This window comes from Protomyctophum bolini, assembly GCF_963924005.1.
Source record: "Protomyctophum bolini genome assembly, chromosome: 14".
Taxonomy (NCBI): Eukaryota; Metazoa; Chordata; class Actinopteri; order Myctophiformes; family Myctophidae; genus Protomyctophum; species Protomyctophum bolini.
This window is the reverse complement of record NC_137875.1, coordinates 7,867,840-7,882,893: the sequence shown is the minus strand read 5'-3', so window position 1 is coordinate 7,882,893 and position 15,054 is coordinate 7,867,840. Positions and strand designations below refer to the sequence as shown.

The 15,054-nt window shown below is 42.0% G+C and overlaps 2 protein-coding genes across 2 annotated transcripts; one reads left to right on the top strand and one right to left on the bottom strand.

The window, feature by feature from the left end:
* The first annotated feature begins 299 nt into the window (after nucleotides 1-299).
* Nucleotides 300-6,851, top strand: LOC308328141 (uncharacterized protein). The gene is made up of 4 exons (XM_080781862.1): nucleotides 300-395; nucleotides 1,821-1,855; nucleotides 4,106-4,414; nucleotides 5,525-6,851. The coding sequence occupies exons 1-4, from the start codon at nucleotides 376-378 to the stop codon at nucleotides 5,671-5,673; spliced, it is 513 nt and encodes a 170-aa protein (XP_080637988.1). The 5' UTR covers nucleotides 300-375; the 3' UTR covers nucleotides 5,674-6,851.
* A 3,951-nt stretch (nucleotides 6,852-10,802) lies between these two features.
* LOC308328355 (cysteine--tRNA ligase, cytoplasmic-like) lies at nucleotides 10,803-13,037 on the bottom strand (the record flags this gene model as incomplete). The annotated part of the gene is made up of 1 exon (XM_080782131.1): nucleotides 10,803-13,037. The coding sequence occupies one exon, from the start codon at nucleotides 13,035-13,037 to the stop codon at nucleotides 10,803-10,805; it is 2,235 nt and encodes a 744-aa protein (XP_080638257.1).
* Between the last annotated feature and the right edge of the window lie 2,017 nt (nucleotides 13,038-15,054).

Below are 15,054 nucleotides of genomic sequence, written 5' to 3'. Positions count from 1 at the left end.
CTATCACATTTTTACCTGTGACCCCACTGGACTGCCTGCCCATTTTTATTTTACACCTCTCCTGCTTAGCAGAGAGTGTGAGGTCTTCCCAGCGTCCAATTTGTTATGCACTCCAGTGAACAGCATTCCATTTAGATATATTTTTTATGTTATTTATTTATTTTTTGTAGAGCATCATTTAAATGCTAAGTTTATAGTCTTGATGTGAAAATGAATAGTTTTTTTTTTCAGTTTACTCTAGGGTACTCTTATTTTGAAGAGTCCGGCTCAGTGCCCCAAATAGCTTTGTTTTCTGTGAAAATGCTCTGGAAATCCCCTACCAGTACCATCATGGCGAGGTTACCATTACTACCATCCTAGTCTGCTACCATCGAGATGGACTGGAACGCGATCAAGTACGTAGATTGATTGATTTAAATATTTAACAGTTTGCAGAATTACAGTACATTTCAAGCACAAACTCAATACAAAGAACACTTCCGAAAAACTTGTATTCCCTGTGAGACCCTCACATAACTGCGTGGTTGTAGGCCACATGCTTATCTTAAGTTATCTATCTTAACAAACTAACGGGTTTAGCCGGTTTACATCTTGACTTCAACTTGTCTGTACTGGTTTAATTTCTTTAACTTGACTGTACTGGTTTAATTTCTTTAACTTGACTGTACTGGTTTGATTTCTTTAACTTGTCTGAACGGTTACTTTCTTTAACGATCTATACTCGTTTAACTTCAACTGTGTTTTTAAGCGTGTCTCAGAGCTCAGACCCCAGTTGATGACAGCGAAGTGACAATTTAAGGACTTTTTACTGGACCATCACTGCATCAAAAGTAATCAACAAGTTATTTGATTGATTCATTATTTTATTAGACAATAACAAATGCTAAACAGTACATGGTACAGTCAAAGCACATTCATCCAAAAGGATAGCACCGAAAAAAACACATTGCGGTCTTGTTTCCATTCGGGTCCCATGCATTCGTCCACAACACAATGACAGTAATCGAAAAAATCTAAATACAAATAAATCACTCATCTTCTCTCCTTTTGACCCGCTGACATTGATAGGTGATTTTTCAGACCGGTTTTAAAGGAAGCCAGTGCTTTGTTTGTTTTGAGGGAAGGGGGCAGGTCATTCCGTTAAACAAGGGGCTCTCTTATCATCACATTCCCAGCCAGAGGCAGGTGCAGGTCTGCCAACCCTTCTAGATCTGCAGGAGTGTTCTGGCAGACTCCTGGACTGTCATTCCTCCTGGATTTGATATAAAACTCCCCAAATTCACCAGAACACAGGAAATGACATCTAGGCTATTATGTTAAAATGTGTCTGGGGGAGGAGGACCCCCACAAGGGGGTATAATTAATGTTTATTATTAAAGATGGGTCTTACATTGCTTCAGTCATGAAATACATTTCTGTAGCCTACTTATTGCGTTTTAATGGATGAAATTGTACACATCATTTCCCAATGCTATTAAAGCAACTAAGCAAGCGTGATAAAATTATTAAAGTCCTATAAAGTTCACCAGAACACATCAAATATATTTGTTTGAGGCTAGGAAGGGGATGGGAGTCCCACATTAATTCATGACAAGTTTAGCTTTTATGGGAATGTTTTTTGAAAAAGGGTCTGTGACATAATGTGTCTGTGACCCAAAGAATGGGTCCCGACTCCCTAGTCCCTACCCAGTGTTTGGGAACCAGTGCTCCTAGATAATTAGCCCTGCTAGTAGCCTCTTAGAGTCAGAATCCATCCCTGCTGATGAGATGTATGTGCATTAAGTGTTAATAATATGACATGTATGTTTATTTACTGACAGTGCCTGGATTCTGTTCCTACTGCTGTTGAACTCAGGTAAGATCATAAACAATCTCCTCTCTGCAGTACATATTCCTCATCACATTATTCCACATGATATTGACATAAGAACCTGCATATTCCAGATCATATTAACATCATAAACAGTCTCCGTTAAAGATTGTTTGAGTTGGTGGTGCCAATGCTAAAAAACTCAAGCAAACGGCAAGTGGGGGGGGGGGGGGGGGGGGGAGTTCCAGACCCACAGGAATGCACCCAGGGTTCCCGGCCCGATTCCGGCGAGCCGCCCCGTGTCCGAAACGGTTGAGAAATGACAGAGTTACAACCATGCTGTTTTCGTGCCCAGCCACCCACACACATAAAATAATTTGCATTGTAGAGACTATTATGGGCTGTATTTTGCGTGTCTTAAGTACCAGGTCTTATTCCCTAACTTGAGTAAACTAAAGACCTGGAGGCGTGATCAATGCCATTTGGTTATTCTGAGTGGCCAAAGAGCATTGACCACGCCTCCAGGTCTTTAGTTTACTCAAGTTAGGGAATAAGACCTGGTACTTAAGACACGCAAAATACAGCCCATATGAGTCAGCCTGTTTACTCTCCTTCAGCTCTCCTCTTCCGGTGGTGCTCCTTGTTTACATTCCTCCTAATAACAACAACAAATATACACTGCATTCTAATGGGAGTTGTCCTGAGAGATTAATCATAGGCAGACCACTTTTGGACATCTGCATTTAGTTACACAATTTAGTCTACACAATTAGAGAATGTAGAAGAATTGTTATTTTGATCAATGTTGTTTGCCTGCTAATGGTACCACATCAATACAGCATGGAATTGTGGACAAAACATTCTTTCGTTTTTGGATCTAATGAAACGGCTCAAATGCTGAATGGGCCTTGATATTGTGGTATATTTTCACCCTGTTTATACTATTTTATGAACATTATATATACACATCAAAGTCATATATTAGGATTAGGTTATGTTCTTCATAGGGTAAAATGGGCCCACTCCAGGCTTGCATAGACCGCTACCTCAAGAGGACAGCTGATAGTCGTCACTCAGCCCTTGGAACTTTAGCTATTGACAGAGCAACAGATGGTCAATACTAACATGCTGATCACAAGGCTAGGTCAGGATGTTTGGTTAGGAGAGGACGCTCATGCGCAGTAAAATGCTGACCACTAGGTCAGGAAGTTTGGAGAACGCCCTACCATAAAGGAATGTGATTACTCCTTCAAAACCGGATCCAATGGAAACAAGCCTTAGTGCTTTCTTGGATTTTTTGATCCTCTTAGCAGACCTTGTATTAAACTGTGCTTATTCTACAAACTAGTTATCAATCAATCAAACTGCTGGTCATCAAATGTGAATGTGAAAAACCTAAAATATCAATGAATGCAATTATCCATGGGCTGAGTAATCAAAAGAAAAATAGTATTTGTAACATCCTACAAAATGCACTGAGGGAAATGACAAATAGAACTGTCCAGCTGTCCAGAAAATAAGTTGGCCTAAACTCAAACTCTACACGAGACAGACTTTTCCTTCCAAATGGCAAAGGGGGGCTGGGGGTTCCAAAATGTAGAGTGGATCTATGCAGCAACAAGGCGAACGCACCTACTTCAGATGATGATGGCCAGACCAGAATAACTTCCTAGGTTTCAGGAAGAAAGACTCACAAGCCAAGGGCTTTGGGGTCTGGTCTCATTGGCCAGATCTCAATGACCTTTACGGCAACTGTCTTTTTTTAGTTGCCATTTTTAGGCACTTCGAGCAGGCCAGCAGTAGACGACCTAAGGGGGGTGGGGTTTGGGACATATCTAGGCAGGCAGTCATGGAGGTAGGAGGGTGCAAGACCATTGATAGCTTTATAAACAAGAAAAATAATTTAAAATAAATTGCATCGTCTAACTCTAACGATAGATATAGGCTCTAATTCGTGCAATGTTTTTAAGACGAAAGAAGGAAGTCTTGGTTTTCTAATTCACCATAAAAGCAAGACTGAAAGTATTACCAACCAAGTACAATCTGGTATCCTCCTGTCCTGATGTCCATATTTTGTATTTAAACCATCATTGTTCTCTGAACAATGATGGTTTAAATACAATCCAATACAATCCAATGCACACACAACAAATGGATGCAGTGCATACAAGAAGGTGAAGGTGCCATGTGTATCCTTTTGTTTCCCTGTAAAAGTTTATTGTAATTTGTGTGTGTGTGTGTGTGTGTGTGTGTGTGTGTGTGTGTGTGTGTGTGTGTGTGTGTGTGTGCGTGCAGTGTATTGTCAGGAGAGGATCAGTGTGAATGCAGGTAAGGACGTCCTGCTGTCCTGTTCCTACGACACTTCATCCGATGTGTTCTGGCGCTACAGAGACGGCCACATCCTCTTTGACATCATCGCCGGCAAGCCTGAACTGTCCAATCAGGACGTGCGCTTCGTGGGCAGAGCTCATACGTTTCCTGGACTCTACTCCAAGGGTAACTTCTCATTGGTTCTGAGGAATGTCACTCTGACTGACACCGGGCCCTACGAGTGTCACATCCCCATTGTGAACTACAAACGACAACTCGAGCTCGTGGTTACAGGTTAGTTGTGTGTGTGTGTGTGTGTGTGCGCGTGCGTTCCAAGAATCTAGAACAGAACCAGTTCCAGAACCAAGTTATTTTGGTGGAAAAGGGGCCATAGAGCTATTTAATGCTTATTTTAACAAAGAAATACCACTTATAAAGCACCTTTACATGAACTTTACATTAGAATCATATAAAACTAGAACAAATATTTAAAGTAGTTCTAATGATCAATTGTATAATAAAACTGTGTCGTGTTAAATCATTACATGACTTCACCCATTTTCATCAGCCTAATTTGAGTGTTTCAGAACTGGAATCAAAAAATACTTGAATTTCTTTCCCTGAACTGAGAACCAAAGTGGACGTATCACTATTCTACAGGTTGGAAGATGCAGATGCGATATAAATAATGATAAAACATGCAATAAAAGGGAAAACTGTAACTGCCATTGAATTTCCCCTGTAAAATGGACACTTAACCGGTCATATTTGACACAATTCTGGTCAATTCTGCTCTCCAGGCAGGCTCTCTAACCATTCAGCTATGCCAACCCCAACTATAACGGTTCCGTGAAAGCAAAGCATCATGGTTCCAAGAATCTAAAACGGAACCAGTTCTAGAACCAACGTTCTTTTGATGGAACAAGGAGAGAGTAGACAGATGGTGCCATGCCATCTAATAATGAGCATTAGTGAGGACCAGAGCCTTCTATTAGAGAGTTGCGTCACCGCCATTCACTTCATCGGGCCATGAGCGTTTCAAGTTACTTGAACACGTGACCGGCGCTGTTTTCTGCCCCCTCATTGACGCAACTCAGCTAGTCTATTAGAAGGCTCTGGTGTGGATCAATTAAGGTTGAAAATGAGTGACGATGTTGCATATTAAAACCCATTCTGGACGGGAATCCCTTTTGGTGTTTTAACTAAGCATTATGTTATACTTTAGCTGTTGTAAAATAGCAGATCTACAAGCTCATAGCGTGCCACTCGGTGGCACGCTATGAGCTTGTGTATTTTTGAAAAATCGTAAAAATGCGGCACAAATCTTTGAATATATATTTATTTCGACGTCAGGCCTAAATGGGGTGACAAAAGTTATATTGTTATTTTTGTCATTTCTTCCAGTCCAACCCACAGAGGAAACAACCGTTGGTGAAGCAACAGCAGAGACGTCTCCTCCTGATGAGAAAGGAAACGGCGTGTCTATGAGAGAACACTGCCACAGTACACTGATCTGTATCGTTCTGCTGTCTCTAAGTCTAAGCACTATGTAATCAACTAAAACCATGACCAAAAATGTCTGTTGAAACTAAACAAAATACTAAGCTATGATGACTAAACTATGACTAAATATACTGACAATTTTGTCAACATTAGACTAAAATGTTAGGGAGGGACTAGTGGAGAACAAATCCAGTAGAACTAGAAGACAAGTCATCATGGGTGTCACAGCCCGATAATAGCTGATCTACATGTGAGCTTGTAGATCAGCTATTTTCGGCATGCAGCTAAGTGAAAAACGACCATTTCAATGGCATCTACGGACCGCCAAAGTTTTGTCGACTAAATCAACTGCAGATTTACTCCACTAAACCCGTAGTATTATAGGGTATTTAGTCAACTAAAACTAGACTAAAAGTAAAACATTTCAGGTGACTAAAATATGACTAAAACCTAGCAGAATTGTAATCAAATTTGTGCCGACCAAATTTAGAACAAGACCAGGCACAATCGATGGTTGTCTAAAAATATGCTGCTGAGAATAGAAGGATAATCTCGTGCTTGTTTGATGCCTCACAGCAGTGGTGGAAAAAGCACTCACATTGTCTTTACTTAAGTAGAAATATCAATACTGCAATATAGAAATACTCTGTTACAAGTAAAAGTCTGGAATTCAACATTAATTTGAGTAAAAAAAAAAGAAAAAGTTTTGGCTCCAAAATGAAACCTCTTATCTCCATATTCTAACTTTTTATTTTCATTTTTGTAAATGAATGCCCTACTGGCCTACTTAATCATACTACAGTGTCACACAAAAGCATCAAAAGTAGCACATCCAGACAGTTCGGAACAGATGTATAGCCTGCAGTACACGTTCGATACAATATTCGATACAATATTTTATAGATTGCATTATTCATAATCTTTTCATTCATATAGCTCGCCCCAATGTGATGAATGCAACCCAGCAGAAGGAAATGTATTACACAGCTATGCCTTATGTTATGCCCCTATCGGCAGAATTCCTTGATTTTGATTCTTTTGACTAGCGGTAGAATAGAACCAGATCCAGTGTTAATCAGGACTCCAAGAAGACTAGAGGCTCAGTCATGTGTCTCTAATGGGGATCCTTCAATAAACATAAAACATAGTAGAGATGATGTTCTCATATTTATTTTGTAACTATGTTTTGAAAGGTTTCTGTATAAATAAAAGTTGATATTGGTTCCTATCCCAATGTTTGCTCATTATGGTTTCAAACTGCTAAGTTATTCAAATATGTCGTTACATGCACGCTAAAGAAAATGTAGTATAGTTGCCGATACTTAGCCTGATTGTCAGACTCTGAGCCTCCAGCTCTTGAAAGAATCAGTGCACTCAGTTGAGTGGGCGGGGTGTATGGGCTGGAAACCAGGCTAAAGTCCTGGAATCGGCAAGTATGTCAGTCTAATTCCGATACCATGTAATTTATCACATGATGACATTTACAGTCAAAAATTAATTTGTATTTTGAATGCTTCAGTTGATGTTGCTCTACTGTATTAATAACTTATTAGCACTACATTTATATTCATTAATAGATTTTTGAGTCATAGATTCATTTCAAGGACCCCGATAACTCTACTACACTAAATGGAACGGAGCCTTATTAGTACCATTGGTAACACAAATGAAATGATCTTTCCAATATGGCTGCTGTGCATAGTCCATTTGGCTTCAGATGTGAACTTTTTCCCCCTGTTGTTCATTGTGTGACCAGCAGGTGGGGCTGTGGTCACTGTCAGCCCACATCAATTGATTGATTGAAAATGTTATTAACAGATTGCAGTAGTGACATAAATGTGTTAAATGTATTAAAATGCCAAACACAAGTAGCCAAATCATTGTGCAGAAAGGCTTAGTTCACAATAATTCATTTGAATGTGTAAGCTGGTTCCTAAAGTGGGGGTTGGGACCGTCAAATGTTTTTTTGGGGGCGGTCCCATATGAGTTTTTTAATGTGCGTCATTGTTTTCTCACTACAGTAAACAAACCAACATACAGTATAAATGTATACAGGCTATATGCACTTTGACAACCTTTTTAATACCCCCACTTTAATAGTCCAATAATTTGATAATTGTGCTATTTGCATACAGTAGGTTTTATACAGGCCTACATTTCAATAGTAAAAGTACACAGAAAACATGTATGAGACAGTCCAATTAGTCTATTTTTGTAATAGAGCGGTATGGCCACATATTTTTATATATATATATAATTTTTTTTGCCTAATGCTGACATGTCATGGGGACCACCAGTTGTCCTTGAGGGGTCCCGTGTGGTCCCCAGCTAAATGATGGAGAGTTGCATTTGGCCATGTCTCGCATTTTGTCCAAAATTCCATGCTGTACTGTAGGATCGATAACAGGCAAACAAAATATAAACTATTCTACATTCTCTAATTGTGTAGACTTATTGTTTATTAATTAAGAAATGCAGGTGTTTAACAATAGACTATAGTTAAATTATTATTTAACTCTTGAGAGTGTAAACATTTTACTCTCAAGATCTATATAGGCCTATGGGTTGTTTTGGTCACCAATTCTTCCATCATTTAGCTGGGGATTGGGGAACACTAGCTGGAACCTCCTCAAGGATATAGACTAGAACAGGCCTGTCGAACCCACTTTGACACCACTGGACTAGAAGGAGAGCGCTGCTTTGTTGTATACCTTTGAGCTTGAACACAAACTCATTAATAAACCATTGCCCAGTTGTGCTAAAGATATAAAGTCTTTGGTGATTCTTAACGAAAAATAACAGAATTGAACAGATTCCTCATAGTTTCTATCTATAAATGCACCAAATCTCTGTCTGTATGTATACTGCATGTCTATGTGTGTGTAATCCACGTAACTCGAGAACCGTTAGCCACACTGTTGTAAACTCTAATTGGACCCTTGTCTGATTCTGACAGACGGGTAGTGTGTGCAGGCTGCGTGGTGTGTGACAATCCAGTTTAAGTATTCCTTTGGGCCCAGGAGAACAATAACGCGACACGAGACAGTATCACGTTAAAGGTTCACAAAGTTTATTACACAAACAGGGAACATATATAGTGCTGGATCATAATGACGTGACAATAAGATATGAGACAAAATAAGTAACGTGCCTACTGCAGCAAGGGCCAAGGCTGACCTTGTGTGTCTCTCATAGCCTATCTATAAAGTATGCTACAGTTCAGGCAGTACACAATACATATCAAGTACACTGTATCTCAAGTTCAAGTACACATGGGCAACTCATGATTATAACATAACACCAATTTCAAATTCAACACACACGTTCCACACCACAGCAGGGGGTGCAGTGCCCGGTGTTGAGTCGGTCGGAACTACGGTTGTCCAGAACTGCCCCAAAAAGGCCTCTGCCCGGGCTCTGGACAGGGCGGCCTGTTCTGACCTCACAACACTCCATATTTGGTCATGCCTAACACAGAACTCCACAAGCTGGCTGCATATACTCCATATTTGGGCATGCCTTACAAAGACTGAACTCCATATATGAGCATAAAAGGGAGACAGCCCAACGGGCACCGCTGTAGAGGCTCCAACGCATAATATCTGGGTGGGGCATTCATTTCCAACTTGCATCGTTCCAAGTAGGCCAGTGCCCAACAGGCACCGCTGTAGAGGCACCATTCTAGTAATTTTAAATTCCTAATTATCTCAGCACACCTTTCGGGTGTGCGCAAGATCTTCACCAGTCTATGGTTGGTAAATTATAGACAGCAGGACTCAGTTTCCCAGTGTTGTAGAGCTAGCCTAGCCAGTTAAACTTCATGCAGTTGCTGTGCAGTGTTTTCTCCCCTGTGGATTCTTCTCTAACTCTGCTTCTCTTCTCCAGTGTCCCTGGTCACGAGCTGTGTTTCGCCAGCCATCAGAGCCCACACCCCTCTGCCTCACACCTTGTTGTTAATTAACACAGCCTGGTGGGCTTTTACTCTCTCTTTGCCTCCTTCTTGCTGTGGGCAAGGCATCTTTCTCATTCCCGACCACTCTCACTCGTGCTGTGCATGTTCTATCTGCCTTCTCAAATCCCACAGAGAAGGATTCCATGCAACTGGGCTGAATCCATGTGACTCCCAGGGGTCACATGGATGTGTTTTTCACACCAAGGTCCTCTTGTCTGAGACAGATTTCATAGATGGCTTCAATAGAGTGTCGCAGTCCCGCCCCCTTTCAGAACGACGAGTGGCCCAGGAAATGATTCTCCATTAATTTTCTCCATAGGCTTTTCAAAAAGTATTTATATAAAGACGGTTACGCCGCGGACAAAGCCAACTCGGATCGTGACAAATCACGACAACAAACACAATATTTTGTGCTGATCAAATAATTTGAAAGAAGAAAATAGAGGCAGGATACAACACTATTTGTTTTGTTTTTCATCTTACTAATTATTTGATCTGCCCAAAACATTGTAGGCTAATTATTGTCATGATTTGTCACGATCCGTGTTGGCTTTGTCTGCGGCGTAACCGTCTTTAAATAAATACTTTTTGAAAAGCCTATGGAGAAAATTTATGGAGAATCATTTTCTGGGCTACTTGTCGTTCTGAAAGGGGGCGGGACTGCGACGCTCTATAGGCTTGTCTGATAGCACAATGTTTTAAATTAAATTAATATTTTATTTTTATTTAGTAAACTTGACCGCAGGCTCTGCACTTGGTCTACTCTTTTTGAGTGGTGCAACCACTCCAAGGAACAGCAATGTCCTAGAAGAAGAAGAAGAAATGCGTTCTGGTAAATCATGTTTACCAAGGGTAACTCGACTAAGCATCAGATACTTGTTTACAGCAAGGCCCACATGGAGCATTTCATGGTAGAGGTTCAATGCCTTGTCCAAGGGCACTTCAACGGTGGTAATTTTAACGTGTCGGATCTAACCTATTTGTGACTATGAGTAGCAGCAAAAGTGGCACTGTTGTGCCAGAAACAGAGAGAGAGAGATAGTGCTGCACAGTTGCCTGCTAATGCGAGACAGAGAGAGAGGGGGGGGGGGGGAGTGTAGGGGGAGAGCACCACTCAGTTCACACGGGTGTGATTTTTATCTTACACCAAACCTCTTTGCCAACAATAGTAGAGTAGATCTGCAAGCTCACAACAACTTGCGTTGTGAGGCATTGTGAGCTTGTAGATCAGTTATTTTTGGCTAATGTCACCCGTCGTTTCTCCTCATCTAAATATTCTCTATGTAATTGATCTTGCGTCTCATAGAGTTTGCACAGTTTCTTGGATTCTCTTTTGCTTATCTTGTTTCCTTCGAGATCGTGAGTGGGGACACCCGCTTGGTCAAAGCTTGAATATTTCTCAATATCACTGAGAAACAATTCACTTGGAGGGATCTTCATCTTCGCAAGTTTAGCCATCTCGTGATCTTGTTTCTTTCTAGCATCTTGTTCTTTCTTCTTTTTCTTCTCCTCTTCCATTTTTTTCTTTGCATCTCTTTCCCTTAGAAGTGTCTCCGTGTCCACCAGCTTCACCTGCGAGGGATGGCCCTCCAGGTCTTCCAGTCGGACTCCCAGTTCAGGTAAGGTGTCATCGCGGACCGCGTCACACAGCTGTAGCAACTCCTCACAACTCGTCACTTTCTGCTCTCTGGCAATCCTCCGCACATTTTCTCTGAAGTCCGACAACACTTTCAGATATGGCATTACCGTGCTCTCCAGATCCACCCTTTGACCTTTCCCTCCTCCCATGGGAAATCCTATGGTCTCTGGTCCTTCAACGGCACCAAAGGTCTTCAACATTGAAGTGAGATACACAGCAATACTTTTAACTAGGAGGGGATTGGGGGTTAGCTTGTCAGCTTTCCTGCTGGCAATGTACTTGTTGGTCAGGTGGACCAACGTCCTCATCTCCTCCATGGCAGCGTGGGTATTGATGTTGTCACACAGAGCCTCGTGGATTGCCAACTTCTTCTCATAGAAGGAATGTTTAAGGTCAGAGTGCGGATATTCCCCTTTTCCATTCTCTGTCGCGCCCCAGCTGCCAAATTGACCACTGGGAGAGTGTTGCAGTATGTCCTTGACATTGAGGAAGAATTCATTCATGAACTTCTCATATTGGACAGCCGACTGCATCGTGTTGTCAGAATAATCTATGGTATCCGTCCAGGAGTGCATTAGGAAAGCCAGTCGGAGTTGGCGAGCCGTGTTCTTTTCCAGGGCGTCTTTTATTGTGACAAAATTCTTGAGAGATTTAGACATCTTGCAGCCTGCGATTGTCAGGTGCCCGGTATGCAGGAAATAACGAACCCAACAATCATTCTCAAAGAAAGCCTCTGACTGAGCCAACTCGTTGTCGTGATGAGGGAATCGTAGATCACATCCTCCTCCGTGGATGTCCATTGACTCTCCGAAGACAGAGCCAGCCATGGCTGAACATTCGATATGCCAACCTGGCTTGCCCTTTCCCCAAGGTGACTCCCATGATGGCTCACCAGGCTTGGAGGCTTTCCACAAAGCAAAGTCATTTGGGGACTTTTTCTCACTGAGCCTGTCAGCAGATATGCTCAGATCTCCCTCTCCCTCTTGTAGAGCCTTCTGGTCACCGACTGCTTCTGGCACCAGCTTGGCGTACGAGTGCTGCTCGCTGGCGTTGAACTTCACAGTGTCAAAGTAAACCGAGCTGTTTGATTCATAGCCATAACCCTTTGAGACAATCTCCTTTACAAAATTCACGATCTCTGGCATATATTCACTGACCCGGGTGAGAACATCTGGTGGAAGGACATTCAAGTCTTCCATGTCTTTGACGTACTCTCCTTCCCAGTATTTAGGAAGGGTAGAGAAGATGGAGTTTTTGGTAACTTGGCTGCCAAACTGGGCGTCCAACCAGTCAGCCAGCAGGTCCTTGCCAGCTTCCAGTAGCAGCTGGGCCTGAGATTGTATGTCATCTTCTGCAGCCTTACTCTCCACAGCTTCCTGAAGAGGCCCTAGGGCAGCAGTGACTGCATTGTCCAAACATTTCAGCATCTTCTTCTTATCTTCATCTTTTGTCTCCTCCAGCTTAGCCTGAAAGGGCCCTCTGGCACTGAGGACATCTTGTAGTATTTGTTGGCCTCCTGGATTCTCCTCCTTGTATCTTTCCAACAGATGGTTCTGTCTGGCCCTCTTGATTATCTTGTCGTCTACATCTGTGATGTTCATGCAGTACAGGACGTCATAACCAAAATAGTCCTGAAGTATCCTTCGTAGAATATCAAAAGATATGTATGTTCTGGCGTGTCCCATGTGTGACGCGTCATATACCGTAGGTCCACAGCAGTACCATGACACCTTCCCATTATGGGGTATAAACAGCTCTTTAGTCCGTGTCAGGCTGTTGTAGAGCCAAAGCTTTCCTTTCGTGCTGTTCTCCGGTGGACCCATGACAAATTCTTCCTTTTTCCTATCTATTCCCTTCTCTCTCCTCCACTCTTCTAACTCTCACTCTGACTTTGAATATATATGGAGTATTAACAGACAGATCAACACTGACATCATCATTTGGATCATCAGGTGGGAATAACGACACGTCACTCTGACAGTATCTGGGTCTCCTTATATGGGGATAATGACACATCACTCTGACAGCAGACTAAACAGCAGAAACCTCTCGGCTTTCAACGCACGTGGTATCTTCAATGATCTCAGATCCTACAGGACCCAATAAGACACAGGATCCGGTCTGTGTTACAAAATTGCTGTGTGAACCGGTCTGGAGCGGATGATATCGTTACGTCATGTTGTTGCGAACGCAGTGAGCACTTACTATGAGACCTAGCAGATCATGTCTGTGCGTGTGTCTGTGTGTCCCCCCTTTGTGCCCATTATATGGAGCTGAGTGATTTGTTTGTGATTGATGCAACACGCTCCATATTTGGACGTATAGCTGCTTTGGGGACTCCTTATATGGTTATGGCTAAGTTAAAAACTTAACTTAAAAAAAACTTAAAAACTTAACTTAAAAAAAACTTAACTTAAAAAAATAATAACTTAAAAATAAATCTTAAAAAAACCCAAATATGTACGAGCTGCGTTCGCTTCCCGCGTTTGCGCGTCTTACTGGTAGTGCATTGTTTTGTAGTCATGCAGGAACCTAGCCCCTTTCGGCACCCTCGGTTAAGGTTTTCTGAAGTTTGGACGTTGCTTACCCTATAGGGTCCCTAATCGGTTATTCCACTCTCCATGGGATGCATATGTACATACCCTCCGTTCACGGAGAGTGGCGCGCCGCTTGAGTGTTGGTGAGATGTTTCAAAGATGCATAATGCGGCTATAGGAGACAACGGAAACGTGGGAGAAAATGCGAAAATGTGTTTTGGGGCGAGCCTTCCGGTTACCATCCTTGAAGTTTCTTCAAAATATGCTAAACCTTTCTACAATATAGTATACCTATCAGTTAAACACAAACAAACAAACCAACCAACGGCAATCAATCAATCAATCAATCAATCAATCGGCTAGATTAACAAATACAATTCATATTTACTAAAGCCCTGAAATAAAAAAGAGTCACTGGACTTGTTGGGGAGTCAGGAAAATGTAAGAATTCAGAATTTCAACAAATGACTACAAACTGAAGCCAATTGACTGACAGTACTAATAAAAAAAACATGATTTGATTGATTGTATTGTAGTATTTTGTGAGTGTGTGATCCTGATCCACACTCTGGAGTGGAGCAGTAGGTGAGGTAATTAAACTACTATTGCCACCAGCTGTAAAACAAGGGGGGAAGAAAAGGAACGACGATATTTATGACGATAACAATGAACCCGCCAAACACAGCACCACCGTCCCGCCAGACTTTGGGATTGTAAACAATCTAACCAATTACAGCGGGACTGTCCGTCTGTCCCTCCAGGCTGTGGGGCGTTAGCCAGTCTCCCTCGCCGTTTGGTAGCTAGTCACGCTGCAAATTGCAAATCCGGTCTAGAGTGGATGTAGAATGTTGGTGACATACCTGTATGTGTCGGGTATGTGTTATAGAGTATGACCGGATACAGTAGGCGGGCTCTAGATCGGATCTGAGAACTACAAGCACTAAATAGAAGTGGAAGGTCGTGTTGCCACGTCTGCCTATTATTAAGCTTGTTCTTCTGTAAAGTTGCTTGTAAAAACAATTGGCTTTGGAAAATTATGGGTACATTTTCAGCCATTAAAACGCAAAAAGCAGGCCTACAGAAATTAATCAGGGGGGGGTCTGGTGATGCATGGTGAATATTGGGAGTTTGATACCAAATCAATGAGTAACAAGGAGAAATGACAATTCAGGAGACTCCCAGTGTCCTGCAGATCTGGATCAAGGAGGGTTCGATTTCTCAAGTGAAACCTGGCAACACTGGGTGGGAGCAAGGCATGAAGGCAAGCCGTGACGCTTTCGGTTTCGTGATAATGAGTGAGTGA

Coding starts and splice junctions, on each gene's coding strand:
- LOC308328141 (XM_080781862.1), top strand. CDS start 376: ATGGACTGGAACGCGATCAA. Junction 1,856..4,105: donor CCTACTGCTGTTGAACTCAG/GTAAGATCATAA, acceptor GTGTGCGTGCAG/TGTATTGTCAGGAGAGGATC. Junction 4,415..5,524: donor ACTCGAGCTCGTGGTTACAG/GTTAGTTGTGTG, acceptor CATTTCTTCCAG/TCCAACCCACAGAGGAAACA.